The sequence below is a fragment of the Lathyrus oleraceus genome, chromosome 7 (genome assembly GCF_024323335.1).
Source record: "Lathyrus oleraceus cultivar Zhongwan6 chromosome 7, CAAS_Psat_ZW6_1.0, whole genome shotgun sequence".
NCBI classification, from domain to species: Eukaryota; Viridiplantae; Streptophyta; class Magnoliopsida; order Fabales; family Fabaceae; genus Lathyrus; species Lathyrus oleraceus.
Window position 1 is genome coordinate 501,060,736 of NC_066585.1, and position 26,920 is coordinate 501,087,655.

The window sequence follows — 26,920 nt, forward strand, 5'->3', positions numbered from 1 at the left end:
ACCTAGAATAAACAAGGACTATAAAGAATAAGAGAGTGAATTTGGCTTGGTCTCCTTGCACGATTACCTAGCTTTGACTACTATAGGACCTCACATATGCATACACCAAGTGCCCTTGTCAAATGTTCAACATCTAAAGGTTTAATGAATATATCAGCTAGCGGTTGGTCATTTGTAATGTGCTATAAATTGACCACTTTATCCTGCACAAGATCCTTAATGAAATGATGGTGTATGTTAATATGCTTGGTTCTACTGTATTGGACATGTTTCTTTGAGATATTGATGGCGCTCATGTTGTCATAGTATAATGTCATGACATCTTATTCGACATTGTATTCTTTTAGCATATGTTTCATTCAGAATAATCAAGTACATATGCTTCCATTAACAATGTATTCAACTTCAGTAGTAGATAGAGAGACATAATTCTGCCTCTTGTTGAACCAAAATATCAGGTTTTTTCCAAGAAAGAAACATCCACCTGAAGTAATTTTATGTCCTCAGCACTTCAAGCCCAATCAATATCACAATAACCTACTAGAATATGATTTGAATCATGAGAGTACAATATTCCATAGTCATAAGTTCCACTGATGCACTTCAGGATCCTCTTTAATTGAGTGAGATGGCTAGACTTAAGATTAGCTTGGTACCAAGCGCATACACTTATAACATATGTAATATCGAGTCTGCTAGTTGTGAGATATATCTAACTTCCTATTATGCATCTGTAGAGACTTTGATTTACATCCGCTCCATTTTCATCATTATAGAGCTTCAAGTGAGTTGCAACAAGAGTTCTCTTATGGCTTGCATTGTCAAGACCAAAATTCTTTACTATATTCTTAGCATACTTACTTTGAGTCACAAAAATATTGTCCTCGATTTCCTTAACTTGTAGACCAAGGAAATAAGTGAGTTATCCTACAAGACTCATTTCAAACTTTGAATGCATTTGTTGAACAAAATTTTGCACCATCGTGTTTGACATCCCACCAAACACTATGCCATCCACATAAATTTGGGCTACCATTAGCTTCCCTCTCATTCTTCACGACTATATTTTTGTCTATTCCTCCTCTATTATATCCATGGTTAATCAAGAACTTAGTTAGTCTTTCATACCATGCTCTTGGAGCTTACTTCAATCCATAGAGGGCTTTCTTTAGTTTGAACACATGATCTATATAGTTGGGATCAGTGAACCCCTTAGGCTGTCCACATATACCTCTTCATGAAGATACATGTTTAAGAAGGCACTTTTAACATCCATTTGAAACAGTCCGAACTTCAACATACAAGAGATTCTAAGTAAAAGTCTTATGGATTATGGATTGGCTACTGGTGCAAATGTTTCATCAAAGTCCACTCCTTCTATTTGAGTACACCCTTGAGCAACTAACATTGCCTTATTTATTGCCACACTACCACTTTCATCAGATTTGTTCTTATAAATCCACTTGGTACCAATGATATTCACATATTTAGGTCTAAGAACTAGCTCCCAAACATTATTTCTTTCAAATTGGCACATTTTTTCTTGCATGGAGTTGATCCACAATTCATCAGTCAATGCTTCCTTAATGTTTTTAGGCTCAATTTAGAAGATAAAGCATGAGTTGGTAATTCTTTTTCTGGATCTTGTAACCATTCCTTCATTCAGATTTCCTTTAATGTTTTCCATGGGATGATCTTTCTGAACTCTGATTGATGGTCCCTTGTTGGTTTGAAGATCATCATAATTAGTGATCTCAGGCACAATGTAAGACTCCTTTGAAGAGACATCGGTATGGACATCAGTTTGTTAAGGAGGAACTTCATCTTCTTCTTCTTCTTCTTACTTATCTTTAGGAGTGTCATCAATAACCATATTAATGGATTCCATCATAACCTTGGAGCCCTTTTTATATACTCTGTACGCTCTGCTGTTTGTGGAGTAACAAAGGAATATACCTTCCTCACTCTTGTGATCCATTTTTCTTCTTTGCTCTTTATCTTCCAGAATGTAACACTTACTTCAAAAGACATATAAATACATGACATTTGGCCTTCTCCCTTTCCATAACTCATACAAGGTTTCTTTGGTTCTGGATCTGATAGTCACTCTATTATGAATGTGGAAAGTTATGTTCATAAATTTAGACCAGAAATAATATGGATGTTTCTTGGTATATAGCATAACCCTGGATGACTCTTGCAGGGTTGTGTTCTTCCTTTTTACCACCCCATTTTGATGAGGTGTGATTAGGGAAGAGAACTCATGGTTAATACCTTCTAAAGCACAAAATTCATATAATTTTGAATTCTCAAACTCAGTACCATGGTCACTTCTGATTTTAACAATTCCATTCCCTTTCTCTTCTTGAAGGAGTTTACATAACTCTTTTAATACCTCAAACATGTCAGAATTTTCTCTAATGAATCTGACCTAAGTATATCTTGATAATTCAACCACACATTCAAAGACATACCTTTTACCACCTAGGATTTCTACTTACATATGCCCCATTAAGTCCATATGCAATAGTTCAAGAACTATTATGGTGGCAAGATGCTGAAGCTTCTCGTGTGGCGTCTTAGTCTGCTTGCCTATTTAGCATTCTCCACACACTTTACCTTATTCAACCTTGAGTTTAGGCAATCCCTTCACAACATCTTCTAAAATAATCTTCTTCATGCTCTTGAGATTAAGGCGATCAAGTTTTTGGTTCCAAAGCTTGGTCTCATCAACTTTACTCATGAGACAAATTGAGGGATCCTATTTGTTCAGAGATATCCATGGATAACAATTATCCTTGGAGCTTGAGCCTTTCATAACCACTCCTTGATCTTGGCCAGAAATGACACATTCTAATAGGGGTGGCAAAATAGGCCGCCCTCCCCTCCCCTGCTATGCCTTAAGCTCGCTAAAAGTAGGCGGGGCAGGCAAGTCCACCAAGTGAAATTGGGCTTAAAAATCTAGCCCGCACCGCCAAGGTGACAGGTTGGTGGGCGACGAGCTTGCCCACCTATTTATTTATTTTTCATTGTTTTAATATATTAACAGACTTATTTTACATTTCAATTAGATTTTTCACGTATTTTTTAGAATAATTTTCTATAAAGCATTTTTTAAACAAATTTTACTTTAAAAAATATCACATATATTCATAAGTAAATGTATAAAATAGAACCATCGACAAGAATTAACCTTCAACCAACCAAAATGAATATTTTAAGTGCTTGATAACTAGGCTGGTGGACCAACCCACCCATTTTTTTGAAGGGCTTAAGGAGGGGCGGGTTTAAAGAGGGGCAGGTAGGCAGGCACAAAATCCTAACCCAACCCTGTTTTGCCACCCCTGCATTCTGATTTTTTTGAAGCTAACCTTGAGGCCTTGATCACATAGATGACTTATACGGATCAAGTTGACAGTCAAACCTTCCATTATCAACACATTATCAAGGCTAGGTAGACCAAAATATACTAGTTTTCCTATTCCATTGATTCTTCCTTTTGAACCATCACCAAAGGTGACATAACTATTAGAGTAAAGTTGTAGCTCTTCAAGATACGACATTTCCCCTGTCACGTGTCTGGAACATCCACTATTAAAATATCAATCATCTCAAGAGGATACTCTAAGAGAAGTATTAGTTATAAGACTTGTGACTTCCACTTTGTGTTCCACACCTTCTTCACTTAAACTTTATCTTCCTTTCTTTTGAACCTTGTCTGCCTATGGTGTTGTGGAAAACCATATAGTCTGTAACAATTTGGCCTTATGTGCCCATATTTTCCATAATGATGGCATCTTCTATCATATTTCTTGTAGCCCTTACGATGGTGTTGCACATGTCGAGATCAATGTTGAAACATGTGATCCTTTTTGTTCACATGACTGTAGTCAAATCTTATGGCTATAGAGTTTCTTGGCTTCTTCTCTTCCACTTGTATATCTTTTAGCAATTCAACACCAGTTCTTGACTTCTCCTCATCTTCCATAATTCTATCTGACATGTCTCGAACTCTATTCAATATCCTTACGAACTTTGATAACTTCTCGTCATCTTCCATAATTCTATTTGACTAGTAACTGTAGTAGAAAGATTTTCATTTTCTTGATGAAGCTCCCTCACAATTTTCTCCAAGTTCTCAATTTCTCTATAGGCTTCTTCCCATTTGATGATCACAGATCTATCAGATTCAACTATCTTTTCCTTAGTTAAGCCCTCATCGTCAGACTCACTTTTAGTAATATACTTACCAGAGTAATCCTTGGAGATGTCCGAGGTTTCTGAAGGTGTGAAAAACACAAGAAAGGGGGGGGGGGGGTTGAATTGGGTTTTACAAGCAAAAGCTTTTTCCAAAACAAAAACACCACTAACAAGTTTAACAATGAAGAGATAAAAACACATAGATTTTTATCATGGTTCGTTTGAAACTCAAAGCTAGTCCAGTACACCCGCCAAGGTGATTTGCCTTATACACAAGGACTTAATCCACTATAATCAACAGATTACAATAAACACAAATAATAACCTTCTTTGTCTTCTCAAGGATCCAACTAAACCTTAGTCTCCTCAAGGACTCACAAAGAGCAACTTTCTTTGTCTTCTCAAGGATAACCTCCTTAAGGATTCAAACAAACAGTTTGAAGAATATTTAGTGTGTTACAAGATGCTTCTACACAAGTAGATTTTACACAAATGAATAATAAAAACTTGAAGAACACTGTATACAAATAATGATAGCTTTTCAAAATACTTGTGCAGATCATCATTTTCTTCAAGTCTCCAATGCATGCTTATATAGACAAGCATGTGAATGTTGGAGGGAAAAATGGGGAAAGCTCCTTGAGCGGCTGTCTACTGTTGGATGAGAAAGGAATGATACCACGTACTATCCTTTCACCCACAAATTTAGTGACATGTGTGGTGAATAGTATAGTCCTTGCCCACGAAATCAGGTAGTGGAAAAGTTGTTCAATTTGTACTATGTACTATCTGATCACGTTCCTATTTGATCTTATCTTCAGATTCATTGGCTTCTGATAAAAGATGATTGAAGTATGAAGTGAAGAAGTAGAGAGCTAGATTAAGAAACTTCAGAACCTTGGGTTAAAACCTTGACAATGTCAGTAGTCTAACTTGAGTTCTTGAGTATCTTCAGAATCTTCAGAGTCTTCAGAATCCTCAGTCAGATCCTTGATAACTTCAATCGCCTATCTTGAGATATTCAAAATCTTCAGCTACATAACACAACTTCAGGAGCTTGCCATTCTTCAGAAGTTTGGTGATCAGAGTCACGTTCAGAAGCAAGAACTGTGAGAACATTGCAGCAACGATATAGAGTCTCCTCAGAAGCTTCTGATGGGTGAAATAACACAGAAGCAAAAAGAGCATTGCAACAACAATATTAACGTCTTTCAGAACTTCTAATTGTAGCACAGAAGCGGATTTGGAACGCAAAGTTCAGAAATTGATGATGTTTCACATCATATGATCAGAACCAGAACTGGTTGTTAAAGCTACACAATAATAAACCATTAGGGTACCAAAATTATTCTCACACAAATACAACATTGTTATCATCAAAACTCAAGGTATAGATGCAGAACCAAATCTTGTTCTAACAATCTTCCCCTTTTTAATGATGACAAAAACATGTATTTTGATAAACTATTTTATACAGGGTAATCACAGAAGAATACATCTTACAGAAGCACAAAGCCCCCCCTGAGATATATAGTCCTATAAAGGTAAACTCAGAATGAAAGAACACTTTCCTGATTTACCTTTTGAAGTACCAAAGTGAATATTTAGTTAGAATCTAGTTTATCTTCAGAAGTTAGTTGATGTTGTCTAGAGCACTGGTTGATAACATCATCCTTTTGATAGGCTTTACTTCATAATCTTTTCTTTAGAAGAACTTTCTTCAGAAACTTATTTTCCTTGAAGGATAAGGTTTTCAGAACCTTAATTTTTAGAAGTAGTACCTTCAGAACCATTCTAATTCTTGAGAGTTAACAAAAGCATGATTTTCAGAAGTAGCATATTCAAACTATTCCGATTCTTGAGAATTAACCCTGCAAAAAACACTAACAAACTTTTCTCGAAGTATTTGTTAACAGAAACATTAAAGAAATGTTTGGGTCTTTTACTTAGTAAATTAGATATCAAAATAAACACTTAATTCTTCCCCTTTAGAATGTTATGTTTCCTCCCCCTTTGTCATCAATCAAAAAGATAAAAAAGAAAAATAAATAAAGAGAAGCAAAACAAATTTCATTGATTAAAAATGCCAACAGGCAGTGGAGAGTACAACGAAAAGAAAGAAAGGAAAAATTGGAAAAAGTTAAAGTAAAATCTAGGGGTTCTAGGGAGGAGGAGAAAGTCATGACATAATCAACTGAAACATAAGATCTTGCTTACCTAGACGCTCGTTGACCCTTTCATTATCAACCTGAATCTGGTCAATTATTCTCAAAAGAGAAACTGGAATAGGCTGAGAAGCAGAAGCTTCTAAGACGACTATCTGGTTTGGAGCTTCTTCTATAGCAGAGTCTTGAGGTTCAGGAAAAGAAGGTTTTGGAGCAGTAGATTCAATATGTTGAGCAATTTCTGTTACCGAAGATTCTTCTTCTTCTTCCATGGCTTATGGAGAGGACTCCTTGATTTCAGGTGCAAGGAGGCATAATTGGGAATTCCTAAGCTTCCATAATTCAATTAAGGGCACTAACCCAGAACAAAATTTGCTTTCATCCAGAGTGTACCCAAGATCCTTCATCTTGGAAATCTCAGAGTTCATCTAGCTTCTATAGGTTTCCCAAGCTGAATCACTTGTAGCAGGGTTTGTAGAAGAATGATTGACAATCATTGCTTTCTCCAAATGCCTCTTAGATTCATAATCAAAATCCGTTAGAACCTTACCAAGGTCATGAGAGGATTGTGTTGGTATTTTTGGATATTTAATGGTGAGGTTGGTTCTGGACTCGTCATAGTCAGGACCAAAAACAAGGGGATGTGAGGGTTGAATAATGGGGGATGATTCTAGTGAGGTAATTGTTGGTCCAAAGTCAAATATTCCTTCAGGAGTGCCTTCGGAAACATGTCCGTCAGAAACACTTCTAGCATGAGATGTTCTAGGTGTGTAACATTTGGATTATTTGGTTGGGGAGCAGAAATAGTTGGTGGGGGTGAGATGGGCGTAGTTTATAACCGTGGAGGAGATAATGGTGGTGGTATCGATTGTTATTCCAAAATAGGAGAAAAAACTAGAGGAGTTTCTGTGATAGGTGTTGCTAAAGTTGGAGTAGATTTTGGTGGTGGAATCTCTATGACAGGTGTTGATATTTGTGGATTTATTTCTGGTGGTGGTATTGGAATTGGTTCAGAAATGGTATATTAAGATGGAGGTGTAATTGGTAAGATTCTAGACGACATTGAAACAAAACCTAAAGAAGTTCCAGTAGTAGGAAACTTACCAGAAGCTCTTGAAGACTGAACGACCCCAGACGTATCCTTCAGAATCATGGCCTTCTAGTGCTCACTTAGAGGCACCTCATCTTTGTCCTGAAAGATAGCAATCTTCTTCTTCTGAGCTCTGGAAGATCCTTCGCCTCTGAACTCTTTCTTACTTTTTCCATGGTGTAAGACCCTAATTTTGACCCTAAGATCCCTCATGGCATAATATCATTTTCTCATTGCATTTGCCTCAAGGATCATAACATCTTGGCTCCTTACCCTAGGGGTGAGACTTGTGTGAGTTGGTTTGAGACCACCAAGCATGCTTGAATTGTATATTATTGCTTTTCTTATTTTGTTTGCTAACCAAAAGCACAAAAATATGTCACTAACTTATTTTGTTTTGAAGCTCTAGCAATCATGTGTGCCCTTGCTCCCAAGTGTCGCATTACGCGAAAAACCGACGGGAAAACGAAACAACAGAGCCGCCACCATGCGTTATTTATCCCAAAGGAGGGAAAGGAAACGCTCGAAGTAAACCTGGAAAAGACATGGTCTCGCGACCAGAGAAAGATGGGATCGGGAGTCGGTTATGCGAAGGGAAGGTATTAGCACCCCTACGCATCCGTCGTACTCGACGGGATCCATGCTCAGAAAGGAATAGAAAGAAGGTTGCTAAAAACTGCTCAAACACTGCACAAGGCTAGAAAGAAGCACAGAAAGACAAAAGAAACGGGACTCGGCAGGACATTGCATCCTGGGCCTACGTAGTCTGTCAAACACAGACATCAGAGTCGACGTAGTTCGGGACAGGGGAAACGTGCTCTCTAGGATGTCGCATCCTATGCATACGTATCTTCTCTAACCAGAGGAAGAATCATTGCACTCGTAGCTCGGCTAACGCACGCCAAACAAAACACAAAGAGGAAACAGGAAACCGACTGCCAATCGCTGGACTTACGTCAGACTCCACACAAACAGGTAAACATGGAAACCGAATGCCAATCGCTGGACTTACATCAGACTCCGAACCAATAAACACACACAGGAAACCAACTGCCAATCGCTGGACTTACGTCAGACTCCAACAAGCAAGTAAGACACACACAAAGGGGGTGAAAAAGAAAAAGGGCGCCCGGAGAGATCAGCTCATCTCCTGCCTACGTACCTCATCTGGTATGAGGATCAGGGCGACGTAGTTCCCCTACACAGGGAAAGAACTTCTATCCTAACCAGAGACAAAGGGAGACACAAAATACTAGGGAGACTACGACTCGAGCCTAGAAGTTGTCATGCATACGATCCCTATGTTGAGGTTTCTATCCTAACTTGCACAGGAAGCAAGCTAGCCTAAACAACACAATAGCAAACACAAGCACAAATAGCACACACTATATGCAAACAATTGGCTCACACAAGGCTAGGCTTTAGTCAAGGGGTCATGTCAACTTTGACAGACAAGCCAACTGGAATAGGGTGTGGTTAACTCTTAACCCTAACATTGAGAGTTAGGGTGAAGCAGATGAAATGGGAAGTGAGGGTAAGACCTCACAACTCTTATCCATGGCCTGGGAGAGCTTGACTCAAATAGAAAGTGTGGGAGTTCAGAATGTAGGAACTCTTCTCCACAAATGACTGACACAACAAGATCTTGGGTTCTTATTCACAATGCATCAACACCTGGTGTGTGAGCAAAGTGAATGACACAACTGAATAGCAGGGGATGGGTTGCACATCCCTTTTATCTGCCAATTGCCTCTAAAAGGTCTTTACCTGCTTGGCACAAAATTAAACATTCACAAACATTGCCTCTTAAGGAGGGCTTCAGACAGGTGCCTGCCCACATAACAGGACAGGTCTTCCAGACTTCATGAAGTCAGAAGAATTATACCTCAGTGGTAAGCAAACCACAAGCTAGCAAAGCAAAGTTCAAATGAACTTAAAGCAACTTAGGTACCTGTAAAAAAATCTAAACCAATCAGTTCAACTGTACAGACAAATAATCAACAGTTAATATCACACAGACAGACAAATCCAATCAGGCAACAATGGTGCAAGGCATAAGGCAAACACAAATGAATTGTCCTCAAAGCCTACAAAACACACAAAGGTTAGCCAACAACAACCAATAATCAAGCTCAAATGAATGAGCCACTCCAATCATGGCAATGTGCATCTGAACCTGAAATCACAACTCAAATGATAAGTCCATACCACTAGGATAAAGCCTAGGGTCAAAAGAGGATCAAAAAGTCAAAACAGAACTTCAAACTTGACATGAAGCAACTTCAAACACATATTGACATATCCTAAAAAGGCTCACATCAAAATCATTAACCAAATGAATTTCATAATCAAGTGAAGTCAAAGGCAATTTCAAAGTTCATATGTGATCATTATGAATGAAAAATTCAAATCAAAACAGAAATGATTCAAATAAATCTGGAAAAACTCATGCACATTCAAGACATCTAACATGATCAACATACAAAAAATCAGAAGCATTAGACATCATTTGGCATGGCAATCACATTGTACAAGTCAAGCAACCAAATGTGTGACACAAATTGTCACACCAAGTTAGCACAAGCACAAAACAGAATTGGATCATGGGAAAAATGTCAAACCAAAGCCAAAATGTCAATCAACATGTTAAGAAACTACACACCAAATTTCAAAGCCATTGGATTATTTTTGAGCATTTTATGATGGAAAGAACAAGGCAACATCACACATGCATATGCATCCAATCATCCTAGAACAAATTATTTTCCAGCCAAGCACAATTTTGGAAATCATCATGATAAAAAACTAGATAGAACAAGGATCAAGGTGCAAAAAATTGGGATCAAATTGATGCATTTTTCTATTTATTGTGATTTTTCTAAGTTGATGAAAAAAAATTAAAATGGAAATGGACATAGCATGTGAAATGTGGAGGGAAACAAGAAAATGAGGAAGCATTTGAAATAAGTACATTCGCTGGGAATCGATCCCTGAGCGAGTTTGAAAAGTGGCGCGCCGTAAGATGAAACGCACCGTTTCACTTATGCGCTGGCCTGCTGATTCAGCAGTCAACTGCTGAGTGGCACGGATCAAGCAAACATGAACCAATGAACAAGCCAACAACGCAAACACATGGACCAGTAATATTGAAACCCTAAGCCAGCGTGACAAGAACCAGGAAAAGCGTTGCTGAACATGAAAACCGTTGCCTAAGATGATCTTCATCTTCTTCCTCACGAAGAAGATGAACAGTGCATGGTGTTCATACGATTTCCAGAAAATTTTCTCCAGAAATTCCAAATAAGCACATCATCATGTTGCATTTCTCATGGAGATTAAAGATCAAACACAAACTAAGCATGAATCATCATAATTAAGGAGAATCGAGAAAAATAAGAAGTGACATCAAAACTTGAATCATGCATAACTTCGTGTACAATGCACCATTTCACTCAAATTTTATAGCAGCATGATCACCAATGAAAGATCTACACAATTATCATGATGAATTGCAAAATAAATGAGATCGAAAATCAACCTCTTGAAGAGCAGCAACTGGAATCGTGCTCTACAAAACTCAACAATGCCTCAAATCTTCTCTACAATGCTTGTTGAAGTAATTGATGATGAATTGGATGCTCCAGCATACACGAATCCAGCTCAATTTGCAAAATCCATGGAACCTTCAAGCTTCGAGTATGGCTTAATATGGCACAAATTGCTCTAATTCCACGTCCAATTCCACTCAAAAATGCTTCCTCATCATGAATCAATCAATATAAATGGCTCTTGTGTGAAGATTTGCAAAATATTTTTGAGAGAGAAATTTGGATGATTTTCAAGATTCAGATCTAAAATGGATGTTAATGATGAAAACAGTTGGGATTAACAATATATATGACTTGCTAATGATGCTGAAAACTTGTTTAAGCCTAAGCTAAGTGAGATTAACAACTTATGAGGTGTATGTGCAAAATGGTATTTTCACCTCATGCACTTCATGCATGCGTGAACAGTACCAATACAAGGCCCAAAAACACTTAAAAATATCCCATGCAATCTTTTGAATTGGTATTTTATGCTCATGATCATCCAAAATGATTTTATGAAATTTCCTTCAAAAATCTTCATGAGTGAGCACATGATCATGCAAGGGAATTTCAAGCCATGTAATGAGATGTTTGGAAACTACAAGTCATGATGAACAAAATGCAAAAAGAACCACTCAAATTGGAGCTTTGGTTCAAAAGTTATGCCCATTTGAATTTTTGAACACACGTTGCCATGATTGGATCATATCTCTTCAACCACACATTAGAAATTCATGATCTTAGACTTTTTGGAAATGGGAGAGAAAGATCTTCAACTTTCATGTTTGACAAAATTTAATTTGAAGCTTTCTTGATGATGTAAACTTGAGTTGAAGTTGGTCCAAAACCTTTCCATTTTTGGAAAATTCAAATTATAGGTCACTTGCTATTTTGGGAAAGTCTTGACCTGACTTCAAATTCTTCAATGTTGATGTTTGAAATGCCAAATGAGACTTGTTTGAACATGAATGAAGCATCTCTAACCACTTCCCACCTTCAAATCCACAGTTCACTTTGCAGTTGACTTTTATGGGCCTCAGATGACTTGCACATGCACTGATGAATCTGAGCCTTCAACACTTGGCCAAGCTACTTCAAAATGATCCTTAGGTCATGTAAGCTCAATGGAACCACCCTAGGGCTTTGATTTCATGGAAAATGCTCTTGTTGCCTTGCACAGTTGAATCTCCTGACCAGTCTTGACTGATGACATGCAATAGACTATGCAATGACAATGCAATGCTAGTGTCCTAAACATGAAATATATATACAAATGGGAGGTGCAAATTTGAGGTGCTACACCAGGAGGCCCCTATGCTCAATGAAGTGGCTAGATGAAGATGAAAGTAAGCATGACAATGGTTCCCAAAGCTCTAAATCATCATATATGTCTCACAAGTATCTCAATTTGTCAATTTGATCAAGATAAACCATAGGGCTTGAGGATTGTTTCCCAAAGAAACCCTAATTCAACTGTGCATTGACTGTGCCTTGCTCATGAAGCAACCTCAACCTATGAGTAAATCCAATAAAGGGAAGTTCTTTCATTCATTATTTTATGAATATATGATCCTATGTTAGTCCCCTCAATCATTCATTCAACAAGATTTGAAGTTTGGACTTGAGAAGTTGACCAGTCAAGTCATCTGACTAAATTGAAATCCACTGAGACCTAACTTTTGATGTGTTTGTCAAATGAAGATGACCCCAAGATAAAATGTTCTTAAGAACCATATGAACAACTTTCATGTTCATCAAAAATCCATTTGAAACTTGTAAGGTCATCATTCATTTCAAAACATTATAGGTCATTTTGACTGAAACCCTAATTTTGGGTCAACTTCCCAAGGACTTAACTCTTTAATTTTTTATGATTTTTAGGCGAGACCAATTGCATTGGAAAGCTTAGGATGTCTAATTCAAATGTTATGTTGGACAAAATTTCATAATCCTAAAAGAAACACATGTAATAATACAAAACATTATAGGCCATTTTGGACCAAAGCCATTGAATCTTGAAAAGTCCAACTTTAAGTGCCCATAACTTTCTCAATAAAAATCCAAATGATGCAAAATTTAAGTCTAAATTTATCATCTTGAAAAGATATACAACTTTAATGTTGGAGGGGTTTCCATTTGAGGCTTACATTATTGAAACAGAAGGGCTTGAAGTTGGTCACTTTTGGCAAAATTTTCAAAGACATGTTTTGTACATCAAACTTCATGACCAGTTTTCATAAATTTCCAAACTCCAAATGGATTTTTTTCCAACATAGCTTTTGTTCCTTATGTCAAGACCTTTCCAACCATTACTCACATGCCTATTTTTGGATTTTCGAAATGGGACTTTCAAAGAGGGGAACATTTGTGACCATTTATGCATTTCACATGAAATCTTCATACACAAGCAATCACCCTTCAAATTACACGTCCAAACTTGCTTCAAATGAGCTCAGCATTCATTTCCAATTTCTGTTGGGCCTCACATGCGCCTGTACAGGCCCATGCATGGAGGACCCAAAGCTTCATGCACACGGTTTTGGCACTCTATTTGCTTGCATTCCATCTATAAATAGCATGCTCACTTCATTCATTTCTCATCCTTGAATCAACCTGAAGCTCTGCAGAAATTGAATCCCAACCACACTAGAGGAATTTTGATTTCATTTTCTCAAATTCAAACTTGTATTTCGAATTTTCTGGTTGATCTTCAGTTTATAATTCCTAAGCATATCATCATCACCATCTCAAGAGCAAACTGCAAGCAAGAATTTTGTTGGATCGTGCTCATCAAAGTTGCACTTCAAAGGTTTACATCTCAACTGTTTTGATTCGAATCTCATCATATATTGTGCTTTGCTTGTGTTTGTTTGGTTCTCTGAAGTCCTCGTGTGAGAGGCAAGCCAATGGTGGCTTTAATTTCATGAATTGGTACATTTCAGGTTGAACAACTGGATTTTCCATCTCAGAATTCTCCTTCCATAGGGATCTTGAGGACAATCCAAGGTTACAGAGGTGATGTACATAACCCCAGCTTTAATTTGGTATAAGGCACGTGTAGTTTGGTTGAGGTTGCAAAATATGCAACTGGTGGCCGATTTCTGTTGGTTCACCGGAGAAGACGGTGGTTTCCACCACCGTCCCCACGTGGATGAGTTATGGCCTTTGGATCTTACTTCTCCGTTCTAATCATGGCCATGCATTGTTTTGACTTTTTTAAATCCATCATGTTTCACGCTTGACTCATGTACTTGGTGCGCGCGTGCTTTTGATCCATTGATCATGTCCACGTTATTTAATGAAATGGATCAGACGCTTCTGGATTTTTCTATTTTTTTAATTTCTGTTTTATTTTCTTTAATTCCTTTTATTTTCAAAAATTCATAACTCTTTTATTTGGAATCACAAAAATATGAGACCAATTGCAAAGTTTTTCTTTTAAAATCTAGTTTCATAATATGATTTTTAATTATTTTTGTGATTCCATTTAATATTTTTTGTGAATTATTTTATTTTTAATAGTTTTTAATTCATTTTAATTACTTTTTGATATTCAAAAATTCCAAAAATATTTTCTTAACACATTTGGATCATGATAAGTCTATGAAAATATTCTCATCAATTTCTTAATTGATTTAGGATTTATTTGAGATTTTAATTCATTTGTGTTATATTTTAATGCTTTTAATTGATTTTAAAATAGTTTGTGTTTTCAAAAAATGTTGAGAAAATTTGTCAAACATTGTTTGACCATGTTAGACTCATGATGATTCAATTGGACTTATCCAAGTTGATTTGAATTGAATTTGAAGTTTGACCATGCTTTATTCATTTTATTTTATGTATTATTGTAATTCCAAAAAATACCAAAAATATGTTTGACCTTTCTTGACTTCTAATCTTCATTTCACTTTTGTTTACCATTGGTTGATGTTGATTCCATTCACATTTGACCATTGTATTTTGATTATGTCATTCGAATTCCCATTTGCTATTCATTTCATTTCATTTCATCTTCATCTTTTTCTTTTTCTTTTGACCAATGAGTTAATGATTTGTGGTTAGCCTTGACATATGGGAGGCTTAACCTTCTTTGATCCAAATCAAACTCAACTTGATCAAAGATCAAGTGAGTTGCTTTGCGTCCAAGATAGGTTGCTTCTTGGTCAAGCAAAAAACCTGAAATCCATACAAGGTCTTTCCCTCTTTTCTTTTGGCATGGCAAGTTGTAGGAGCTTGGCTTACTAGTCATGATCTCTAACTTGTGTTTGTTTGCCTTTAATTTTATTGACCGACCTTAGATAGGTGTGACTACTACATTAGTCCACTTACAATTGCTTAACATAGCGCTAAATTGACTTATGGCACACTAACACTAACTACTAATTACTAACTTTTAATTCAAGCATTTAATTCAGGCAATTTATCTTAATGCAATTTAATTTCTTGCTCATTTATTCATATTGTCTTTTCCCTTTGCTCATTTGAGCTCATGTTTATGTTTATGCCATTTTCCTTTTGCTCATTTGAGTTTATTATTGTATATAAATATATTGGGGTTTTGTGCTTGTTTTGTGATTGTTTGTGTGAACCTAATGCAAAAAGGAGAAAGGACTTAGAATTAGGACCTTACCTATGCTTAATGGAGTTCAAGAGCAACTAGGCCTCATGCCTTTAGAATGCTAAACTTGTTGAAGAGCAACTAGGCCTCATGCCTTTAGAATGCTAATTCTTGAAGTTAATTTGAAAGGACCCCTAATCTAAACTCACTCTTTGTCCATTCCTCTTATTGCATTGTGAACTTTTTGATTCTTTGTTCTTGTGTGATAGGGAATCCAAACTTGAGATAGTAAGAGGGACCATTGTCATGAATAGCCAAGTTAAGAGAAAGACAAGCCAAAATGGAGATCCTAGGAGCTTGAATGTTTAATTGTTTTGATTGCTTTAGTTGCTTGCTAAGTCCAAAGGAAAGGAGCATCTTGAATCATCTTTATGATTTCAAGAAAGGAACTCCAAGGGTTTTATCTCTCCCTCATCTTTGCATATTTAGGACTAGCCCTTCTCTTCTTCTCTCCACTCTAACCCAAGCCAAACTCATTTTGTGCAAACATTGACATTGTTTTCAAAACTAGAAACCTAGGCCATATGCCTTTGATTTTTTTTCAAACTCTTTTCATTAACACTTATTTTGAATGAACCTTAAGTCAACTTTGACTTCATTTTTGTGTGAATACTTTTAACTTGTAAATATAACTCACTTCAAGTGATTTTTTATGTGGTTCCAATGGCCACCTTTGTTAAAACTTTTCATAAACATTAGCCATAGCTTTGGGTTATCATAGTGGTTGATGTAAACCTCACCTTATTCTTAGTGATTGGACTATAAGTCTTCCATACTTATTATAGGGTGGATCCCTCACTAGTATGTTGAAGCTCTCCTCACATGGTGGATTGTTGGTTTAGGTTGAGTTTTCTCCCTTTGATAACAAAAGATCTTAAGGCTTTTGATCAAATCAATTCAACAATCATTTTGAGATTTTTACCCCGAACTACGAGGTTTTGATCCTACCTTTCTGATGGTACGTAGGCAATGGGTTTATCCATTCAAACAATGAAATTGTAAATAATTTGTATATTCTTTTCTCATCTCCCCAATCATGTTTGCACAAATATTTTCACAAATACCAACCTACCATACAACTTTGCAAAAAGGGCTCCCTTAGAGTACTAAGGATGTTTTGGGTGCTTAAAACCTTCCCATTGCATAACCAACCCCCTTACCCAGATCTCTGACATTTTTATTAGTTTTTGATTTGATAAAACTTCTTGGTTTTTGTTCGCTTTCTAAACTTTCCTTTGGATAAATAGAAGTGCAGTGGCGACTCGAATTGTATACTTACTTTTGATTTAGTCAATAAATCTAAAGGTAACGAATACCCCGCTACAGAAAAGTGGCAACTCTGCTAGGGAACTGTCTTTCTAATGGGTTTAGCCTACTTTTTGCCTTTTATTGTATTGTATGTTTATATTTATTTGGTGACATATTTTCATGCAAATTTGGGATGACTGTATTGTTTGTAATGTATGAATTGCTTGATATATATCAATTACTTGTGTGCTTGGTGGTCTCTTGTGAGATGAGTTCTACATCCGAACTCGAGTGCACTTATGATAGGAGAATGACATAGTATTGTTGACTTGTGTGGAGTTATTCCTTAGCAAGTTGACTTGCAAGCCCATTCACTTGGTGGAGGTCTTATTGGGATCAATAATGTCATACGAGTAGTCGTGGTTAGGCATTACTCTTTCTAATATATACCTTAGAAGCCAAGGACCTTAGATTACCTAGCCCATCTTGGTCTATTTTAGGACGTAGTACGAAGGTCGTTCAAGTGTAAGATTTGATACGATTGTTACGCAATACTACACTCATAAGAGTCTCTCTTGAGAATATTTTTGGAAAACGAGTAGTCGTTTATCCGATAATATCCGAAAGATGAGATGATGACTATGGGGACCTCTTTTAGAACATGATTGTCAGGTTTAACCATAGTACACTCCCTTTGGGTGGTTCTTAACCGAGACCCCATGCTCATGACTTACAACAAACCCTTGATTCGCGGTTGATCCGTTCCCGTATATCCTCAATATCAATGGAACTTGGATGTTGATAATGTGTAAGCCATAATCCACCAAAATGGATGATTGATATTAAGGATGACTTGATCCATCCGGTGACCTTTGTGTGGCGTGACTTGCTTGATCCTTCTGTGATTGTTGCATCCATGCCTTCATGCATTCATTTGCATCCATATCATCAACAATGAGAAACTTTTCAAGGAACTTAAGAGGTCTATTTGCAAATTTTCAGACATGGATAAGCAAAGAAGGAATACGAAGAAGTACAGTTTCAGACAACCCGACTTGAAAGAGATAAGGAGTTTGACATCCTATGTATTAAATCCCTTGGAGTTCAAAGCTCACCATGGGAAGCTTCTATCTACTCTTTCTACTCAGGTGGATGAAGGTCTGATGAGTGTGCTAGTGCAGTTCTATGATTCTCTGTACCGTTGCTTCACTTTTCCGGATTTCCAGCTTTTGCCTACGCTTGAGGAGTATGCCTATCTTGTGGGTATACCTATTTTGGATCAGTTGCCGTTCAGTGGCTTGGAGAGAGTTCCTTCTTCCCAAGAGATTGCTGATATGTTGCACATAAATGTATCTGATATTGGTGCTCATATGACTATCAAAGGTAGAATTCAAGGTCTCCCATCTGATTTCCTCATTGCCCAAGCTACCTTGTTTGGGAAGGCCATGAGTGAGGATGCCTTTGAAGCCATATTTGTACTTCTCATCTATGGGTTAATGTTATTCCCCAACATCGACAATTTTGTGGATGTGAACGCTATTAGGATTTTCTCTACTCTTAATCCCGTTCCGACTCTGTTGGGTGACACTTATTTCTCTTTGCATATGAGGAATGCAAAGGGTGATGGTACCATTGTGTGCTGTTTGCCTCTGTTGTACAAGTGGTTTATTTCACACTTGCCATAGATGCTCGCCTTCAAGGAGAACAAAGGATGTCTACGGTGGTCTACGAGACTTATGTCTCTCACTAATGATGATATCTTTTGGTATAACCGTGTGTAGGATGGTGTCCAGATTATTGATTCTTGTGGTGAATCCTCCAATGTGCCTCTTTTGGGTACATGTGGTGGAATTAACTACAACCCTATTTTGGCTCGCCGTCAGCTTGGGTTCCCCTTAAAGGATAAACCTAACAACATTTTGTTGGAAGGTGTGTTTTTTCAAGAGGGTAAAGATCCCCAGAATTTGAAGGGCAGAATAGTCTGCGCTTGGCGCAAGATTCATAGGAAAGGAAGGAAAGAGCTTGGTTCGAAGAATTGCATTGCTTTGGAACCCTACACCTCTTGGGTGAGGAAGAGAGCTTCTGAGTACCGCATGCCCTATGACTATCCAAGACCTACCCCTATGGTTATGGTTGGGCCTTCAACCCTCCCTAACCAAGGAGTAGAGGAGTTGAGAGATGAAGACCGTTCGCGTGCTTGGGTCCGTGAGCGAGAGGAATTACTTCAGCAACTCAGAGATAAGGATGGCTTGATAGAATTTCTAGAGCATCATATTATTGATGAGCCCGATGATGTGGTGACCTCTCTTCTTCCTCAGTCTTCCAAGTTTTGGAAGAGGAAGTATGATCGACTCGCCAAGGAGAAGGCAGATATGGAGGCAGCCTATGAGAGAGAGGTGAAGAGGCTTCGTGCAACTTATCTTCCGATCTCGAGAGCTTTGGACGATTATTTCTAGGGTTCCATAGGATGTTCATTTTCCTTCTCTCTTGTATTATATTTGATTACCAAGACTGTACTTCTTTGGTGTAAAAATTCTTCCAAATATTATTGATATGAATATTCCATTATATGTCTAAAAGATTAATATTTCCAAATAGATTTCTATAAAGTTCCTCAAATAAAAAATAAAATCATGTGCACAAGCATTGCATGCATCATATGCATAAGCAGGTTTTGTTCAGAGCTTCCTGATCAGTGGTCTAACTCTGTGTTCTTCATTTATTTTGAAGACAAGCTGACGCACCGGTATAACACTAGGGCAAATCTACCAAAACTGATGGATCATCTTGAACAAGAGAACCGTGAATTGAAGGAGGAAGTAGCTAGGCTGACTGCCATGATGGAGTCAGTGCTGGCTGCTCAGAGTCAGTCTTCTCCAACACATGCAACTCCTCCCCAGAGGACGATCATCTCAGAGATCGCTTCCTCAACTGTGCCTGTCGCCACCGCTCATTTCGCTCCTGCTATGCCAGCCAGGTTTCCCTGGGGGATGCCCGCAAACTTTGTGCCTGAGGGTCTTGCTCTGACCTTTGCTTCTCTGCCGACATCTAGCCCGGTCCTCGCTGTGCCACCTCCCGTTGTGCACACGTTACCGAGAGTCGAAGACACCATTTATCATTCTGAGCCATCTGAGGGCCCAAATGTTTATGAGAAAATGGATGTTATGAATGACCAATTCCTTGAGTTGCGCAAGGAACTAAAGACTCTAAGAGGGAAAGACCTCTTCGGTAAATCTGCTGCTGAGTTGTGCCTCGTGCCCAACGTTAAAATCCCTATCAAGTTCAAAGTGCCTGACTTTGAAAAGTATAAGGGGAACACTTTCCCTCTCAGCCATCTTGTGATGTACGCACGCAAGATGTCGACTCAGACCGAGAACGATCAACTCCTTATCCACTATTTCCAGGACAACCTGTCTGGTGCCACACTCAGATGGTACATGGGTCTGGACAGCGCAGACATCTGCTCCTTCAATGATCTTGGCGAAGCTTTCGTCAAGCAATACAAATACAACGTTGATATGGCTCCTGATAGGGACCAACTGAGGGCAATGTCCCAGAAAGAGAAGGAGACATTTAAGGAGTACGCCCAGAGGTGGCGTGAGTTGGCCGCACAGATTGTTCCACCACTCGAAGAGAAAGAAACGACGAAGATCTTTTTAAAGACTTTAAGCTCTTTCTACTACGAGAGGATGATAGCTAGTGCTCCCTCGGACTTCACCGAAATGGTGAACATGGGAATGAGGCTAGAGGAAGGAGTCCGGGAAGGACGTCTGACCAGGGATGAAGGCTCTTCTGCAAAGCGATATGGGGGCTTTTCAAAGAAAAAGGAGGGAGAGGCACATGTTGTGTCTTCCCATATTAAGAGGAGACCCTCTGTGAAGAGGAAGACTGTCCGCCCTGCCAGTAACCAGCATCAGGTGACTCATATAGCACATGCCTTCAGAGAAGCTCAACATTATCAACAACAACAACAATATCAACAATATCAACAACAACATCGTCCACAACAGCAGGCCTACCAGCCTCGAAACAACAACAATACCAACACCAGCTACGATAGGAAGAGGGTCACTTTTGATCCAATTCCAATGACCTATGCTGAACTCTATCCGTCACTGATAGATAGAAAGCTGATCACTCCACGTGACCCACCTGCTGTACCGACCAACCCTCAGTGGTGGTACAAGCCTGAGCTTCATTGTGTTTATCATTTCGGTGCTCCCGGACATGAAGTGGAGAACTGCTATCCCCTGAAGACCAAGGTTCAAGACCTTGTTAGAAGTGGGATTTTGTTTTTCGAGGACGTAGGTCCTAATGTAAAGAAGAACCCATTGCCCGAGCATGGGAAAGCTGCTGTGAATATGGTCCAGGGTTACCCTGGAAAATATAAAGTCCTGTATGTGAGTCATATCAGGCAATCTTTGGTCGAGATGCACAAACTGTTATGTGGATACAGTCATTATGAGCATGACCATGTCAGGTGCCAGGTGTGCACTGTCAATGAGAGAGGATGTCGCCAAGTCAGGAAGGACATCCAAGAGATGCTGGATCAAGGTATGATTGAGGTGCTTTAGAATCGCAACGAGGATGAAGTTGATGTAATTTCTCCTATATTCAGAATACCAGAACCTGTTTTCATCAAGTATGACGGCAACAAGAAGAAGGTTTCTCCATCTCTTATAATCAAGCCAGCGGGCCCTGTCCCATACTCTTCAGATAAGGCTGTTCCTTACAGGTACAATGCGGTTATGCTCGAAGACGGTAAGGAGGTGTCGTTTCCCTCCACCTCTGTGGTGAGTATATCAAACGTCAGTGGTGTGACCAGAAGAGGTCGTGTTTTCTCGGCGCCGCCGAAACCCCAAGATGACGTAAGAAGAAATGCTGTTGATAATTCTGCCGGTCCTGTGGGGACTTCTTCTTCTCCGAATCCGGCACTTGTTGTAAAGGGTGTTAACCCTGCTGTTGTTGTTAAAGCTCCTGTCCCTGTTGGCCGGTATGGCATTCTGAAAGAGGACTGTGATGAGATGCTGAGGCTCATTAAGAGGAGCGAATATAATGTCGTTGATCAGCTGCTTCAAACTCCGTCAAAGATATCTGTTCTATCTTTGCTGATGAATTCTGAGCCACACCGTGAAGCTTTGCAGAGGGTGTTGGACGTGACGTACGTGGATCACGATGTCACAATTGATCAGTTTGATAGCATTGTTGCAAACATAACTGCTTGTAACAATTTGAGCTTTTGCGATGCTGATCTTCCCGAGGAAGGAAAAGACCACAATTTGGCCCTACACATTTCCATGAACTACAAGGATGGTGCCTTGTCTAATGTGTTGGTAGACATAGGGTCATCGCTAAATGTGTTGCCAAAATCCACTCTGGCGAAACTTTCTTATCAAGGGCCTCCCATGAGGCAGAGTGGAGTGGTAGTCAAGGCTTTTGATGGATCGAGGAAAACTGTGATTGGCGAAGTTGAGCTCCCAATCAAGATAGGACCTAGTGATTTCCATATCACTTTCCACCCCATTGAATATAGCATTCAATGCTTTAGAGTTTCCAAGAGCTAGTTCATCCTCCTCATTGGTCCATTCTTCCTCAGGCTTCTTATCAGTTGTAACTTCTTCATTCTTTGTAGTGAAGGGATGTTCCCAGCTTGTTAGAACAACCTTCCAAGCCTTATTATCCAACGATTTCAGGAAAGCTACCATCTGGGGTTTCAAGTAGTCATAGTTAGATCCATCCAGAATTGGTGGTTTGTGCACAGATCCTCCGTCTCTATCCATAGTACCAGAAAGTAACATCCCAGGATCTCACCCAGAGCCAGAGCAGGATGCCTGCTCTGATACCAATTGAAATTCTGTTATCAGATATGAGATGTCGAAGGTAATGTCACGACACTAATATCTGACAACAAGTGAAATATAAACAGGATAAAAACAGAGAAACAATTGAATAAGCGACACAAGCAATTGTTAACCCAGTTCGGTGCAAACTCACCTACGTCTGGGGGATACCAAGCTAGGAAGGAAATCCACTAAACATAATTAGTTCAAAGACTCTTAGTAAACAACTTCAAGTTACAGTCTTTTCACCTAATCTCTATCCGTGTGACTTCTATCTAAGAACTCTTAGATATGAGACCCTACTCATTCTCCCTCAATCACAACAGTGATACTAGAACAAATACAAAAAAGAAAGAAGACACACTTCAAGGACACATACTTGATCTTACTTAAAAGCTTCAATCAAGTAAACAAATACAATCGTACTTCAAAGCTTAGAGTGGACAAATTACAACACAAAACTCAGTCCAATTCATACATCACCGAGATGAATGAATGGCTCACAATTCACAAGTTCACACAAGACTAAAACCCTAAAACTCTCTCACTTCATCGTTCGTTTCTTGTGTGTCTAAAACAGGTTTTACATGGCCTTTAAATAGAAGTTTTTTTGAATGGGGCTGGGCAACATGAAACCCTAATTCTATTTTAATTGCGCATCTCCTAAGAAACAACAGCTAATCATTCCTTTTTGGAAAATAGAACATTCTGGTTTTAAATAGAATTACTCCTTGAATAACACATGCAATCTCCACATAAGCACACAAAGATTTGCATGAAAAGCGCAACAATAAAACACATAACATTCAGATTGAATGTTCTGTATGCACATGTCTTAACATCGGGTCTGACATCTTGGGTAACTCCTACATAACCATATTTAAACAACCTGTAGGAAGCTGATATCACATGTCTAAACAACACGCGTGACATCTTGTGATAACACTAAGTTTTACCAAAATTGATGCCAACACATAGAACCAACAACATGTAGAATCATTAGTAAAAATATAAAAAAAGTAAATCATATTATAGACTAATTTAAAAAACTCACACTTTCAGTTAATATTTCAATGATATATTTAGAGAGGATTATATATATATATATATATATTAGGTATTATGAAATAATTTTATAGGATAAGAGGTTAAAGGTAGAGTTAATGTGAACTAGAAAGAAAACATAAACAAATTATATTATAGAATGAAAAATAATGTATGACTATTTTTTTAAGTAAAAAATTATGTTTATAAATCATAATGTAAAATTTATTATTTAAATTGATTAAAATTAAATAAATTTAGGTGAACACGGATACTTTGAAGTTTGCTTGAGTATGTATCATCCCATCATTTTATGCCATGTCATATATTTATATTAATTAATTAATTAAAATTTTAAATTAATTTAACCAACACTACCAAATAAATTCATGGTACCCACAAATATATTAAATTTAATATCTTGATAATAACTTCGTATTGGAAAATGTACTTATAGCTAGATCTTTTAGATCTTTCTATTAGTGGTAGGATTAACAGAAAACGTCTATCACAATGTTAATGGTATAATTACTTATAATTATATATTTTTTTAATAATTAAAATTAAAATTAAAATCATAAATTATTCATTTTAATGTGTCGGTTTGTCCAAATCCAAGTGAATTAACATGACTTTTCCAAAAATACATATAAGGTTTTTCGAAACTGCGGCCACACGCAGTAGTTTCAATAAACTCACTTTAACACAAATCATGCATGTAGTGTAAGTTTTATATAGTAGGATCCTAACGCGTGTTGAGTTTGTTTTACACAGTTCTTAAATTTTGATTTGTATTTTTTATGACAAATATTATTATGATTAGTTTCTACGTATTTTCTAGATTTTTCAATAACAACCATTGTATTTTGATAAATTTTAGATACTTCTATACTAAGTTTGCCATTTTTAGATTATATTTTAATATTATTTTTTTAGTAGCTTCTACTAAACTCTAATATATTTCTATATAAATATATTAGTTATTTTATCTTTTTGTTAAAACTTCTTTTGTCTTTCTTATACTCTATTTCTTTCGCATAGCCATGAGTGTAGATCATGGTGATGGTGTTTATGCTAGTTTCAGGTGGGAAAATCAATCATGGAGTGATCTCTTAAATTTTGAAAATTTAGGTGAGAATAGCGAACAAAAGTTAAATATGAAATCATTGAACCATAAAGAAGGACTTAATGAAGGAGAAGTTCATGTGAATAAAAAACAAAATCGAGTTGGGGTTGTGATTAGAAGTGAGAATGATATAAAGGGTGGAGGTAAAGATGAAATATATCGTGATTTAGATCATGAAATGCATATCTTGGCCGAGAGAGAAAGGAGAAAGAAAATGAGAAATATGTTCTCTAGCCTTCATGCTTTGCTTCCTGAACTACCTTCAAAGGTAAATTCATTTTCTTTTTCAATTAGTTTAAGAGTAATAATCGCATAATCAAATAGAATTTTTACTATTTTAAAGATCTAATTGTTGTTGTATAATATTAGAGTTTGGAGAATTACCAAATGATGAATTCTAAATTTTTCACATTAAATCTGCGATTGTCTGGTTCCCTACAAATTTAATTTTTATATTTGTTCGCATAAGTAAAAATTAATAAAAGATCAATATAATCTTTTTATTGAAAAAGATATAATTTTATTTTAATTATGTTAGCATGATAGTACTTACTTAAATAAGATGTAGTAAGCACACAATATAAGAGCTTAATGAGATTTTTATTTTTACTAGAAGAACTTGAAATAAAATTAGGCTTGAACAAATATAAGTCATATTTACTTATCTGTAAATGAAATTTTAGAATATTAGATGCCTTTGTCCTAAAAATCAACTCAATAAAAAGAAAATAATATACATATGAGGACAACCATTAGAGTAAGACTTTTATGTCATAATAATTTATTTACTAATTAAAATGCTTTACTTCTTATGATTTTTTTGTAGGCTGATAATTCAACAGTTGTGGATGCAGCGGTGAAGAAAATTAAAAATCTAAAGAAAATTATTGAAATGTTAGAAAAGAAGAAGAAAGAAAAACTTAAATATGTATCCTTATTAGGAAGTGAGTCATCATCTGTGATCAAAAAACCACAATGGCATCCCTATGAATCAAGGGAAGCAATCATAGTTGATCATGGATCCTCAAGTTATAATAATAACTTTCCTACTAGTGCAATTGCTACTTCATATCATAATTCAAAAGCATTAGTACAATCTACTCCTCCACCACAACAAGTAGCTTTTCGAACATGGTCTTATCAAAATGTTGTCTTAAACATTTATGATGGTGAAGCACAATTCTGCATATGTGCTACTAAAATGTTAGGTCTTTTGACAATGATTGCTTTTGTGCTGGAAAAATATAGGATTGATATTGTAGTTGCCAACATTACATGCAATGGAAATGGAAACTTCTACATGATTCTAGCTCATGTAAGTTTTAAACCAAATCTTTATCATCTCTATGGTTTATATGTGATATCATATTAGACTTGTCGAAACTATAATATAGTTGTACCTAACAATTATAATAATTTATTAACTTATTAAAAAAAGTTATTTAGCATGAATAACTTAGTTAAATCATGTTATTTTTCAGGCTAGACAATGTTTACAGGATTCAATTTCAGTGGAGGAAACTTACAAGCAAGCAGCTAAAGAAATTATGATGTTGATCTCTTAAAGTTTAGACTATAGAACTTGTCTTTGCATTCCATATAAACTTTAATTTAGTTTCTCCTCTCGAAAATTATTAGAAATGGTTAAGCTTGCATGATTGTAGTAAGATCAAACATGTATAATATTTTATTTTTATGGAATTATTATGGTGTTTTTTATTTGAGACTAGAACTACAATGTTTAAACCAGCTTAAATATGTTTTTTTTCCAATATAAACTGCATAAATTTTATTTAAAGTAAATAAATTTATGTATATAACCGACTAATTGAAACATATCCATTTCTATCATTTGAAGGGTGTCAATACTATTATGATAAAAAATTTATATGCATGCCATGATTTTGATTATTAAATTTCAAGACCTTGTTTTTTGTAAAAATCTCAAAATATATTAATAATTTAAGAAATATGGAACATCCCACATAATACTATC

General features: G+C 36.9%; 1 protein-coding gene across 1 annotated transcript; it reads left to right on the forward strand.

Moving 5' to 3' along the window:
• Positions 1-7,093: 7,093 nt before the first annotated feature.
• On the forward strand, positions 7,094-26,643 carry LOC127104597 (transcription factor bHLH95). Its single transcript, XM_051041776.1, has 4 exons — positions 7,094-7,384; positions 24,779-25,192; positions 25,751-26,239; positions 26,406-26,643. Exons 1-4 carry the CDS (start codon positions 7,094-7,096, stop codon positions 26,487-26,489), a joined length of 1,278 nt encoding a protein of 425 aa, XP_050897733.1. The 3' UTR covers positions 26,490-26,643.
• The last annotated feature ends 277 nt before the right edge of the window (positions 26,644-26,920 follow it).